General features: G+C 46.2%; 1 protein-coding gene across 1 annotated transcript in view; it reads left to right on the top strand.

The window, feature by feature from the left end:
• The window catches only part of ABCA1 (ATP binding cassette subfamily A member 1), a 141,227-nt gene that overhangs the window by 30,409 nt on the left and 97,278 nt on the right, over positions 1-13,540 (top strand). The window contains exons 4-5 of the mRNA XM_034665569.1: positions 2,105-2,246; positions 3,810-3,928. Coding sequence (XP_034521460.1) covers positions 2,105-2,246; positions 3,810-3,928 — 261 coding nt within the window. The remainder of the gene's footprint in view (positions 1-2,104; positions 2,247-3,809; positions 3,929-13,540) is intronic.

The raw sequence follows: 13,540 nt of genomic DNA, 5'->3' as shown, positions 1-13,540 counted from the left end.
TTTTTTTTTTTTTTTTTTTGCAAATCAGGTGGGACCCAACCTCTAGGGAAGGGCCTTTGTTTTACTCCCCAAGGATTAGCCTGAAATAACTTCCCCATCCACTGCCAGTGCTGCCTGGACCAACACTACCCTATTTTTGCTGCCAGTATCTCCAGGAGGTTAAAGAGAGTCCCTTGATTCTTCTAGTATTTGGTTGGGTTACGTAAACTTTTCTCTGCATGAGGAGCAGCTGACCTAGGCAAGGGACCTTGTTTGGTTTTCCTTGAACTATTAACAGGGAGATAAGGAGGTTAACTGAGTAAACGTTCAGCAGGCCAGAGTCCCCGCAGAGGGTGGCTGCAGTGATCAGATCTTGTTACCTCCTTGCTTTGGAGGTTGCCTCTCTGGTTGGGCTGTGCTAGAAGAAAAAGAAAAAAAGGACTCCAATATTGGAGATGCGAAGGGTAGCAACTCCTGGCTGTGGCTTACCTTCTGGGGACACTCTGTTAGCATATTTGCATGAAAAGAGTAAGATGAATAAGATAAAATTCCTGGTTTGGAGGAAGGTCATAGCTGTGGGTGCAAGGACTATTTCTGGCTGGACAGTGGCGGAGTGAGTACTGTTGTAGGCTCACAACCAGAGTGCCGCAACAGTCCTGACAGGTCACTCAGGCCGGGCACTCTGCTATCTGCTATCTACTTTGCCTGTAAGAACTCACGCAACACTCACTGCAGCTCTGGGAAGTGGACTGTATTTCTATCACCGTTTTAAAGATGAGGAAACTGAGGTAGGAGTTGAGTAACTTGGTCAAAGTTAGTTGCAGGGACTGGATATGAATCCCCGTAGGTCTGACCTCCACCCCTGTAAAGCTACACAGCCCTTCTTCGTCACTTAGAGCCATTGTTTTTAATGGTTGTTAACTCTCTTAGGGTCACAGGTAACCCAGAGAATATGGTGAAAGCTGGAGCCATGGCCTTTCTGTCCAAAGGAATTCACACATGCTTGTCCTTCGGTTAAAAGCCTCTGGTCCCAGGGCACATTTATCTTGATCCTCATAAGTGGCCCCTGTGGCTGCCTACCACACACCAAAGTCCTCTGACACCTGGGACCCATCCAAGTACCTCTAAACCTGCTGTTTGTAAGCAGCTCCTCCTTAACGAAGGGACAGGAAAGTGAGGAGGTGACCTACGGGGATGGGGCTCATTGTTTAATGAGGGACAGAACAGCACTGACCACAAAGGTAGCTTCATGGATGACATCTGACCCCAAGTTCGCAAGTTTATTAGGTGCCTTTGAGGAGCTTGTGAGCTGGCAGAGGAGGAGAAACTAACATGTTTGGTCAACAGAGGACAGTACAAGAGGGGACTGAGAAGAGCTAGAGCACAAGGGAAGCCTCAGGTATAAGGGAAGGAACATGGATTGGGATCACGGAAATGTGGGTTCCACTCCCAGTCCTGCCCACTGACTCCTTGAGCATTTTTTTTTTTTTAAGATTTTATTTATTTATTTGGAAGAGACAGAACAAGCAGGGGAGGGGAGGGACAGAGGGGAAGGGACAAGCAGACTCCCCACTGAGCAGGGAGTGGGACACGGGGCTCCATCCCAGGACCCCAGAATCATGACCTGAGCTGAAGGCAGATGCTTAACCAACTGAGTCACCCTGACGTCCCTCCTTGAGCATTCTTCACCTGCCACTTCATCTTGATGTGGTTTCCTTAGAGCATGAAGGAACTGGATCAGGTCATTCCCAGGGCCCCTCCATGTCTCTGGCAGGTGAGGCAGGCAGTGGAAGGTGAAGTAAGGGTTGTCAGGTACTTGCACATCAGGCACTTTCTGTGTATGGTCTACTCTGCCCTTCTCATCACTTCCCCAAGGCTGAGGTCATGAACCCCATTCTACAGATGATGCAAGTAGATTAAGTACTACTCTCTGATGCCAAGTTTCCAGCTCAGCCTGGAATCAGTCCAGAGGTGGCAGGAGTCTGGGATGTGAGGAATGGGATAGACACATTTGGGATGGAGCAATGTATGGGTGGAACCAAATGAGATAAAGGTTCCTGTTGAGTCCCAAAATCGCTTCGAAGCATTAATGTTTCTCTTTGTGTTTTTCTTCTTGATTTCATAGGCCACTTTCCAAACAAAGCCATGCCCTCTGCAGGAACGCTTCCTTGGGTTCAGGGGATTATCTGTAATGCCAATAACCCCTGTTTCCGTTATCCGACTCCTGGTGAGGCCCCTGGGGTTGTTGGAAACTTTAACAAATCCATGTAAGTATTATATCAGGTTTTCTTTCCAAACTTGTCAGTTAATACTTTTCCTTCCCTTCTTAACCTCTGGAGAATTTTGAATGGTTGAATTTGAGTGAAGTTGCTTTTGTAAAGGTTTGAAGAATGAGGGCAGGGAGAATTGCTGCCAGGATTTAAGACTGTGGGATTTTACTTTGGTGCATTTTAGGAGTAACAATATGTGGCTCTTATGACAATAAGAGTCATGCGGTTGGGGGCCATTCTTCCAAAAACTGGTTGGTAGGTAGGGAATGGGGAGACACAGCATGTCAGCTCTGTCCATTCATTAGCCTACTCACTTAGCATTTTGTGTGCATCTGAAATGGCTGGTCTAGGAGGGGGAGGTGGTACAGAGATATGAACAGGAGGGGGCCTGCCCGGAAGGAGCTCACAGACTAGGCTGGGAGTGTTTGTTCCTTGGCTTCCAGATTCGCTCTCACTCTGTCACTGCCCTGTCATACTGTGGTATCCCAATGCCTGCAGGTCTCTCTCTTCCCCGGATATGAGTTCCCTGAGGGCCAGGATGTTGCTTCCTTCGCTTTTGTCTTCCTGGCTCCTGGCTTCAATACTGGACATATATATGGACTTAATAAGTGTTTGCTAAATGAGCCATTGAAGATTCCTGGGATGCACAGAACCATGGCCTGAGTTAGAGGGGACAAAGGACTATAGGAGGTGTATCAGGACAGTTCCAAGGAAGCTGCAGCCGGGCCAGACAGGGCCACACATAACATTCATGGACCTTAGGCTTTGTAGCTTTCATGGACCCCTCCTTGCATGCAGAAATACTAAAAATTTTGGGGCGCCTGGGTGGCACAGCGGTTAAGCGTCTGCCTTCGGCTCAGGGCGTGATCCCGGCGTTATGGGATCGAGCCCCACATCAGGCTCCTCCGCTATGAGCCTGCTTCTTCCTCTCCCACTCCCCCAGCTTGTGTTCCCTCTCTCGCTGGCTGTCTCTATCTCTGTCAAATAAATAAATAAATCTTTAAAAAAAAAAAAAAAAGAATAAAAAAAAGAAATATTAAAAATTTTATTTGATAACTGTGTTGGTATAAAAATAACTATAATCCAGGTTGGATTTATTATCATATATTTTAATTCTGAATTTCTGAATTTCATTTTTTTAATTCTGATTTTAAAAGACATTAAAAATTTTCATGGACCCCTAAGAGCATCCTGGGCCCTAGGCACTGTGCCTGCTGTGTCTCATGGCTAAGTTGGCCCTGGATATGTGTGTGGGTTGGGGTGTGGGGGGGTGTGAGGGCTTCCTGGATAGGAGGTACCTGGGCTGGGCCTTGAAGGGTGGTAAGATTTGGCTGTGTGGACACACAGGAAGAGCATTTGGGGCAGGGATGGTGGGTGGGTGAGTAGGAGCCTAGGGTATTGGTGAAGCTGGGTGTGGGGAGCAGTAGGAGTGGACCAGGACTGGCCCGTGGAACACCTGGCAGCCAGGCGGGGGTGTGTTTTCTTGGCAGGTACTTTCTTCAAGCCAGAGAGGCAGCTTGTCTAACCAGGGCTTTTCTTCTATTTTTGCACCCTCTACAGTGTGTCTCGCCTGTTTTCAGATGCTCGGCGCCTTCTCTTATATAGCCAGAAAGACACCAGCATGAAGGACATACACCAAGTTCTGAGGACATTACAGCAGATAGAGAGTTCTGGTTCAAGTAAGCAAAAGCCTTCTGTGCATTGGTTCATAACTGGAAATCGACCTCCACGGGGGTGAGACAGCAGCCCAGGTGGCCTGGCACTTGTTCCTCCAGTTCTTTCCTAGGGAGCTTTCCTCCTCAGTGGCTGGGCTGTATGGCCTCTCTGCAGAGGGTGTTTGAGAAGAAACTAGGAAGACAATGAATGTGCTGGCCTTCTCTGGGGAGACAGAAGAAAAGTCACTGGAGAGGAATGGCACAGGCCCAGCATTAGGACAAGTGGGGGGTGCAGGTTGCTGCCAACTCCATTTTTTTTGGAATTGCCCATATGATTGCAGCACATGGGCAGATTTATAGACAGGGGATGATTATGTGCATGTAAGCGCAATTCAGGTTGCACATGATATGGATAGGTGAAAGTTAAGCCTTTATTTCCAAAAGGGAAGTGCAGCTTATCTTCCGCGTAGTCGTTTGATGGGCACTTGACGTCTGATCTTTTAAAAGTGAAGTCTTCATCTCTGACCTGGTAAGTGCCCAGGGAGCTTCTTGCCTGACCCGAGTAGCGTCTGAGGAGCAGGCATGGGCCGCAGAAGCCATGGAGCAGCCTGCCGGGCAGCGGCCTACCAGGGGAACAGGGCGGTGGGAGCAGTCTCCCAGGTGCAGGCAGTCATGGCGGGCCTGGTCGGTAGAGAATTTAAAAGCAATAATGAAGCCGACTAAGAGTGGGTCTGCTTATTGTCATCACCATGTACCGGTGGTTCTAAACAATGGCAGTCATAAATTACTCCCCATCATGGGCCAACTGCTGCATCCAGGAAAGTACTTTTTTCAGTTTGGTGTTTTAGGAGGGATGGGGAGGGTCACTTCTGCTGAAAAGCCTCCTGGTTTGTGACCCACTTGGCAAAAGAAGAAGTGATATAAAGTGCTAGGGTTTCCACCAGGCTTGGAGCATTTTCTTGGGAAAACAGAACTGTGCTTTCCCTGGGCAAAAGAAGAGGCAGTCAGCAGCATGGGGCTTGATGGCACGGGAAATCTTATGTGGGTGGCAGGGAGCAGGTGTCACTTCTCCTCGGAGAGAGGTGTGGCTGTGCTTAGGCTTCTGGGTCAGCTGCGACGAGCTCCTGGCTAGATCACTCTGGGCTGCATGGCCTGGCCCTTTGGGTGCTCTTTCCTTGCCTTGTAGGCCCCTGACCTTGCACACACATCTCTGTCCCAGCATAGGACCCAGAGGTCACAGTTACCAGTCAAAGTCTGTGTCCTTTCTGATCTACTGGAGGGCCCCTGCCTGGCAACCAGAGGCAGAGCTGGGGTTATTTCTCCTACCACAGAGACACAGTGTGGCCCATAGGGAAGAGTACTCTGGTATATTACTTTGTAGCTTTGTGGCTTTGTGAATAAGTCATTTAGGCCCTTCGAGGCTACTCTTCTCATCTGTAGAATGGGGACAATAGGAGAACCTATCTCATAGGATTGTTGTGAGAAATGAATGAGATAACACGTGTAATTGCTTAAAAACTTCACCGGACACAGAGGAAGCACTTAGTGAATACGAGCGGTGATTATTTTGAAGTGGTGACGTCTTGGCCAAACCATTTAACCTCTCTGAGCCATAATTTCTTCAACTGTAAAATAATAGGTAACTTACAACATAAAATGTCAGATCTGACAGTGTCTGACACATAATAGATGTTCGATCAACGCGAGCCACTGTAATGTTTAGGTGTCAGTGAGGCATTTCTGAGCACCTGGCCTTGCTCTTCTGCCTCTGAACTTCATGGCTCGGAAAACAGACTAACTAATGGGGCTGAGTTTCAGGTCTTAGTGGGGGCTTCCTTAGACACACAGCCATTTTTCTTCTTTGAGCAACCGGAGACATGAGTTAGGGTGGAGAAGAGAAGACAAACCCTATGTCCAAAAGACTTTCTCTGCAGAGCTCTGAAGAGAGGATCTCCTCTAATTTTGATTATATCATATCAATGCTTATTACTCATCTCTCCCTTCACCCAGTCCATTCCCATCTCTGCCCTGCAGCTCCTTCCTAAATTGCTCCCACCTTTCTTTGCCTGTCTTGCATCACTGAACCAGGCCTCGGACTGGAGGGAAATGCACAGGAATGTTACTTCTTCCTAGGCGAAATCAGTCACTTTTTGCCAAATTTGAAGCACTCTAGATTTCAGAGAGAATCCAAGACTGGGGTATATCAGTGTAGATTCTGACCTAGAGACCTGTGTTTATCTGCATTGACAGCCCTACTCACAGTATGATGGTGGGCTTAGCCTTCTTATACTGTCACTGCCAGGATTGGAAGGATCCTTGGTCTGGCATCTTGCCCTCATCAACCTCCTTCTCTACTAAACACCCACTTCTGTGATGGGACCTACCTCTCACACGGCAGCTCATTCTGGATAGTAATAGCTCTAATCAGAAGAACATACTCACTATCCTGTTATACCTTACAGTCGATGGAGGCTAATTCGATTTCCCTTGAAATATTTAAAGACAGCTCTTGTGGTTTTTTTTCCCCCTTTCTCCCTGAAGTCTTTGTATTTTTCTAGACTGAATATCCTCCGTTCCTCTTCTGGAATATTTTTTCCTCCCTGATTTCTGCCTCTCCTCTGGTTGTGTTTCAGTGTGTTTATGTCTTCCTTGAAATTGATCAGAAATTACAACGGTATTCCAGCACAGAGTAGAAGGGGATTTTTGCCTCCCCTGTTCTGAGCACTCTATTTCTGTTAATGCAATGTGAGATTGCACTGGACTTTTTGGCATCCATGTCACACTGTTGACTCCTGCTCCGCATGCAGTCAACCAATATTGCAGTCTTTTAAATACACAGTATTGCAAGTTACTTGTTCTCCATTTCTTAATCACGCTGTTGGCCATTTAAACCAAAAGGGAAAACATCTATTTCCTCTCTGTTTTACATTTTTAAATTCCCTATGTCATCTTGTCCTACCCAAACCATTTTAGATTCTGATTTTGCCATGTGTATATTTGCTGCCTCTTACTGTTTCCTGTCATATAGGAATTTGATAACTAGCTCTCTTTGTTCTGATCCAAGTCATTAATAACTATGGACCAAGGCTGGAGGTTTGGATCAGTTCACTGGAGACTAATAACCCCTTTGGACTACTACTACTCAGGCTCTTACAGATTCACCAACCTATGGTGTCAACACTGCAGGGGGCCCATGCCCTGTGATCAAGTTGGAGGACTTGTTATTTCCTTCAATTTAGATTCATTGGACTATCCACATATAATTTGTGGATATGGGGGTCTGTACTCAGATACTATCTTCTAATCCCATGGTTTCCTGAATTCGAGCATCATTTTTTTTCTATTTACTGGACGAGACCTTAGAGGTCTTTTAGTTCATTTATAGACAAATGGGTTGACTCATTCAATCATTCAGCCAATATTTATTGAACCTAATATGTGTCAACCAGTGCTCTAGGTGCTGGGACACAGAGGTGTAAAAAACAAAATGTCCCTGGTTCATATAGAACTTCTGTTCTAGAAAATAACCTATTCTAGAAGGGGGAGTGACTTTTCCAAGTTTGCACAGCCACCAGAAGGTTATTCTAGGAATGGAGCACAGCTAAATGTCTGCTGCTCCATGAAATTCTCTTTCTGCAGTGCTATCTTATGCTGTTCTAGTAATCTTACAACTGAGAAGGCCTCTCATTTTAAGAATTAAATCACAGACAAGTCTAATTATTCTTGAAACCATCCTAATGAGAAACCCACACAGGAAGCCTTACAGAGGGGCCTTACCCTATTTTCTCATCACTGGAACTTTTTGGACATTTCATTATCTTCTTCCTAAACCTATAACCACACAGGCTGACCAGAGGTTAAATTAATGTTTGGGAGTCCATGGGAGGAGCATTCATTCTTTGTAAGCCCCCATCATGACTGCAATGCAGGGGAAATACAAAAATTGCACAAATTCTCAGGAACTGTAAAAAAAGTGACAATTTAGATGCTGTCTCTGAGATGCAGACTGGCAAGGATGAGTTTTTCTTTGAATGAGTTTGATGTAGTATCTGAGATTATTTCAAGCAGTATACAGATGACAACTTTTGATTTTAACCCCTATCAAATTGCAAATTCATGGGTATTATTGCTTCGGAGGATGTTAAATAGATAGAGTTAATTTAGAGAATACATTGTTTTCTGTGCATATGGTAAAACTTGTGAGAGTAGTTTGTAAGTGATGGAAATTTGGAAAATGCTGGTATAAGAGAAAAAATTTGGGGCTTTGTGTTAAGATTTGTTTTGGGAACAAATTCAGGCCCTACCCCTCATTATCTGTGAACCTTGAGCATGTTTAGATTATCTCTGACCCTCAGTTTACCTAGAAAATAGAGATTACCCAAGGGTCATTGAACATTAGATCAGATGACATCTGTGGATGGCTAATAGGGGGCACAGCACATAGTTGACTCCTCTCCCCTTCTGTTCCTGGCTGACTGTTTAGTTTTACCAATTTGTTCAACTTCTCTGGGCCTTGACTTTCCTTGCTTTGAAATTGGGACTTTGGCAAAACAACCTGAAGATGTTACATTTTGGAAACTTGGTCAGTACTTGGAAGGGAGATCACCTGGGACTAACCAGTGCTGTGGGCCATTCCCCTAGACTGTAGTTCTCGAAGGCAGGAGAGGGCCTTGTTCATGGCTCTACCCCAAGCATTAGCGCAGTAGCAGGCACGTGGTAAGCAATCAGGGGATCTTGGTGGAATAAAAGCGAAAGAAAATACCTGCCCTTTCTCCTTCACAGGGTATTTTAAGCGTCAAGTAAAAGTGCTTTGAAAGGTATAAAATCCCAGCACATGTAATTTTCTAGTTGATTCCCTCTTGTGAACCCAAGTCAACCGGGCTAAATAATAATGACAAAAGTTCTTCAAACAGTCTTGGCTTGCTTTCTTCCACAAGGTTCACCTTTTGGAACATTGTAGGAAGTGCTGCCATGAACCTGGAGGCCGGAAGTAGATTTACTGAGAAGCTAAAGAAGGTTCACTCTCCTCGGCCCCTTTGAAGGCCCTGGTAGAGATCTTCGCTATCAGAAAGTGTCCAAGCAGGATTTTTAAAAAATATTCTTTTTCATAAAGAGAGCCTCCCAAATTGTGTCAGCCTCAGGCCTCACAGACCCACATCTGCTCTTGCCAGAGGCCCTGGGGAGACAGGAAGAAGTGCCATCTTCCTTAGCCTCCCTCTTGGCCTTCCCCTCAGGCTCTGTCACCATACCTAACCCACCTGCCCCTCTCTGGTGAATCCGGCAGGTTCAGATGGGTGATGAATTGACTGGCCAGAGCCAAGGCCTCGCCAGTGGGCCTGATGTCACTCAGATCAGGACTGGGCTGGAGAAGATGTCCCTTTGCTTTCTGCTCTGTCTTTTCTACTTGTTTCCTTTTCAGCTACTTAAATGCATTGCTTAGTGCTACCCACCAGGCTCTTTTCTTTAGCCTGCTTCCTGCTGAAAATTTCTGCTCATATATCCACTTTACCCCAATGCCCCATTCCTTCCCCAAATCCTGGGATTTCCATTATAGACTCTCCTTTGTCTCTAAATGGCACCATGGGCCCAGACTCCTCTTGAGTTTATGCCAAGCACGGTCAGTGCTTCCTGCTTGGCTGGAAGTTGGGAAATGCACGTTGTGGGGACTGAGGCTTCTTGCCTTCCTGGGTCGGCCGTCCTCACATCCCCTACAAGAAGTTTCCAACTTTCCCAGTGTCCCTCGTTTTCATAGCTAGTTAGGCTCTTGTCCACTGCTGTGTCCCATGGCTGCTCCCTCATCCTCACCATTGCTCATGCTGCTCTGGGACAATTCCTATGCTTGTGGAGGTGCTGTGGAAGTTCTCTGTCTTTGTCAGCTCTGACCTGGCCCAATGGATAGGATTATGGGGCGCGGGGGGGGGGTGTTCTGTGGTGTGGCTGGATGCCAGATCCCCAGTCTCCCCTGTGTAAGGGACTCAGCAACTTCCATCCTTAGCCAAGATCTTAGCTCTCCAGGTGTCAGGCCCTGTCCCAAATTACAGCTACCCTAATGCTTTTTAACAGAAGTTGAGTAGGTGTTCTGTGGGACTTCAGATCATCTTCTGGACCTGCTGAATCAGGCCAGGGCAGGTAGGTGGGACAGTTGAGAGATGGCTTTTAAGCTACATACATAGGGCTGGTAAGTTACACATTTCTGTGGATGCCATGTACACTGCCGTCCATGCGGATGGCACTCCCCCTGAGAATTATACTTCCTGAAGCTGGGTAGTGCACAGCCTCCGTGGCTCTTTGCTATGGCCTGGAGTACTTATCTCAGCACCTCCCAGTGAGGACTAGGGTTACAACTGGCCCCCCACCGTGCCCGGTCCAGGAGCTTCTGAAATGCCTTCTGTCTGGGATGTAGAGCCCTCTGAAGCTTATGAGAACTTTCCTAGGGAAGGCAAGGAAGAACTTTGGGCATTTTGTCACGGGGCTGGAGATGTCACTTTGGAAGACATGCCACATCATGGAGATCGAGGGTTAGAAAGCGGCAGGCGTGGAGGGGAGATCTAGGGCAGCGCTGCGTGCACCCCCACGTCCCAGCTTGGGTCTGGAGCTTCTCTGTGCCTTTAGCTAGATTTAGTATGTCAGTGGCATTGCTGCCATTTTCTGTATATGCTTCAGACAAATCTGGTTTGTTTGGCCTTTCTGATGTGGCTCTGTAAGACTTTCATGAAATAAGTCCTCAGGGTTATGCTGGATTTTACTCAGGGAAAAAGGTCCTAACTTTCTGACTGTTGGATTTACTGGTTATACTGCAGACTCACTGGACTCACCGTGTGGACTTTTGATTCTGCTCTGATCTTTAAAGTCAAGCAGATCTGATCCCCCAAGGGCGGGGCAGGCTTTGGTGACATGGCAAGATAGTTGGTTGTAACAGGGAGTTGAGGGAAGAGGATATAAAACCGTCATCTTGTAAACATCTACTGGGCAGTATAATTTAGCGCTAAGAGAACACTTGGCAACCCTGATTCAAATCCTGGCTTTTCTGCTTATCAGCTATGTGACCTTGAATAATTCCATAACATCTCTGTCTCAGTTTCCTCAAAATGGAGATACCAATGAGCTAATATGGGTAAAGCATTTAATGCAGTGGTTGGCACATAAGAGGCACCAGGCTTGTACTTTATTTCAGTGCATACCATGTGAGGTAGGGAATTTTGTTTCTTTTTATGCTCAAGAAGGAGCTGAAGTTCAGAGAGGTTAAGTAACTTGCCTGAAGCAGCAAAGCTGGTAAAGGGAGGAAGAGGCCTGGAACTTCAGTCTTTCATACTCTGCTGTTACAACATCCTAAAGAGAGCAGCCCAGGGTAGCCAGAAACTTCCCCCCGAGGTCACAGGATAACGGGGTATGGATGGCTGGCATCAGCAAGGAGACAAGAGGGCTTCTGGGAGAAATATCAGACTTCTTCCACTCCCCGGCTTCATTGGGGAACAGGCATGGGTGGAACATTTCTCAAGGCCCGTCTAAAAGAACATCCTGTGACTCACAGCCATTTCTCCTTTCCTGCCTGAACCCCTTCATTCCATTCGGACAGCCACCGAAGTTGAGGCTGCAGCCCCAAACTTTGTTTTCTGTCCTTGTGGGCCCCCTGTGAGTCATCTTTTGGGGAGATCTGATGACATATGTGTCAACATTATATCATCAGACTGGAAATTTCTTGAAATCTTTGCATGTTTGCAATTCACGTTCTGCATGCACTTGTTGACAGGTCTGATCTCTAGGGCCTGGGCTTCATATTTTGAAACCTTTACAACCTACCGTGAGGAAGTTTTCCTAGACCTGTCAGGGCCGGGCTGTGTCCCGGAGCCCAGGCTGCTGGCTTCCATCCAGGGTAGGGGTCTGGCCCCAGCTAGGCTGTAATCAGGTAGATGCAGTACTGCACTGCTATGTTGAAATATTACTTGAACTAAATTGAATCAAAGGTCAACTTTACCCAGACAAGAATAGAAAACACAATTACACTCAATTACAGGACAGCATGTACTCCACAACAGCAGACTGCCTTTAAAAACTTGGATTGTTAACATCAAGAACAGAGTTTCATGTGTCTTGCTTTTCCAGTATAAGATTTATTTACCCCGTGGGTGCAAAGAGCAATTTTGGGAGTCCAGTGTGTTTTTAGTTGAAAGCCTCCCATTTCTTGCCCTCTCATCACTGTTGCCTTGAGGCACAAAAGACAATCTTGGAGTGACACTTCCTCCAATAGATGAAGTTGCACCAAGTAATGATGCTCTTTTACATTTTGATATGTTATTACATTGAAGGCTTACAGTGGCGTTGGCAGGTTGGTATTATTTCCATTTTATTGACAAGGAAACTGAGGCTCAAAAGGAATATGTCTGTTACCTAAGGTCACAGAAAAAAGCCGTAATTTGAATCTGGGTCTGTTTGACCCCAAGGCTTAGCATCTTTCCACCACCATGCTGCCATGTTGCCTTATTCCAATACCAGGAAGCATGGGTGGCATCATCCATCTTTTGATGCCAAAAATGTGATGAAGAGATTTTAAAGAGTGAAGTGATTCATTGAATTCCCCATAAAGTAGAAGGAGCCAAAGCTTTTTTAGCCAGAGCTGATTGAATTCAAATTTACCACTTGCTTGCTTTGTGACCTTGAGCTGGGTATTAACGCCTCTGGGTCTATTTCCATATTTGAAAAATGGGACTATGACATTTCTTGTAAGCTTGTTTTACGCCTTCTAGAAAAAGAATACATATAATGAGTCTGATGCTCTGTAAATGCTAATCACCTTCCAATGTGCACAAATGACTACTTTGTCCCTATCTTGATAATTTTATTCCTTTTGAAAGTAAGGGAAAGCTAAGTTATTTATCCATTATATATATTAACAGTTATTCCTTAGTTTAGCCCTGGAAAGGATCCCTTCTCACACCCTACCCCATCTTAAACTCATCTTCCTTTCTTCTCCCATGTTCCCTAGACCTCTCATTGTCCTGGGGCTAATTCTCATCCCATGCTGCCTGGTGTTAGGAGTGTCTAGTTGCATTTTCAGTCAGAGACTAGCTCATCAGTGAGGATTGATGCCTCCAACTCTCTTCTTTCTTCCCAGCTCTTTTTCTCTCCACCCTTTCTCTTTGATTCAGTCTTTCCTGTTCCTGGACTCTGTGCTTCATACTTTTGGCCTCTTTCCTTCTCTTTGTTCTTTGCCTTTTCCAGGCATCTTCTCCCACCTTCCCACCTCCCTGGTCTTCACAAAGCGTTCTCCATGCATAGTGCTTTCAGCTCTTTCCTTGCTTTGTCTAATGCTAGCTCCTCATCTCTTCCTCTCTTTCTCTTCAGGTCCAGAATTCATGTGGGCCAACGTGATCTCTGTTACCTTACACCTCATGTTACCTTCATTTCCTGCCGGGCTTCCAAAACCAGCCCGACTTCCCATCACCCTCACTGCATCAGGAGTGCTCCTGGCCAGTGTGAACCCATCACCCTTTCCCCCTGGGGCTGCTGTCTCCACTTGTTCTTTGGGGACCTGGTTGCCGTTCAGGTTCTTATCAGCTGATGTTAGTCCTCATTCCAGGGGCTCCCATCAGCCCACCTTGCCTACTTCTCAGTAAGACATAGGTCAGCTACTGCTCT

This window comes from Ailuropoda melanoleuca, chromosome 7 (genome assembly GCF_002007445.2).
Source record: "Ailuropoda melanoleuca isolate Jingjing chromosome 7, ASM200744v2, whole genome shotgun sequence".
Lineage (NCBI taxonomy): Eukaryota > Metazoa > Chordata > Mammalia > Carnivora > Ursidae > Ailuropoda > Ailuropoda melanoleuca.
This window is presented reverse-complemented; position numbering and strand designations above follow the sequence as displayed.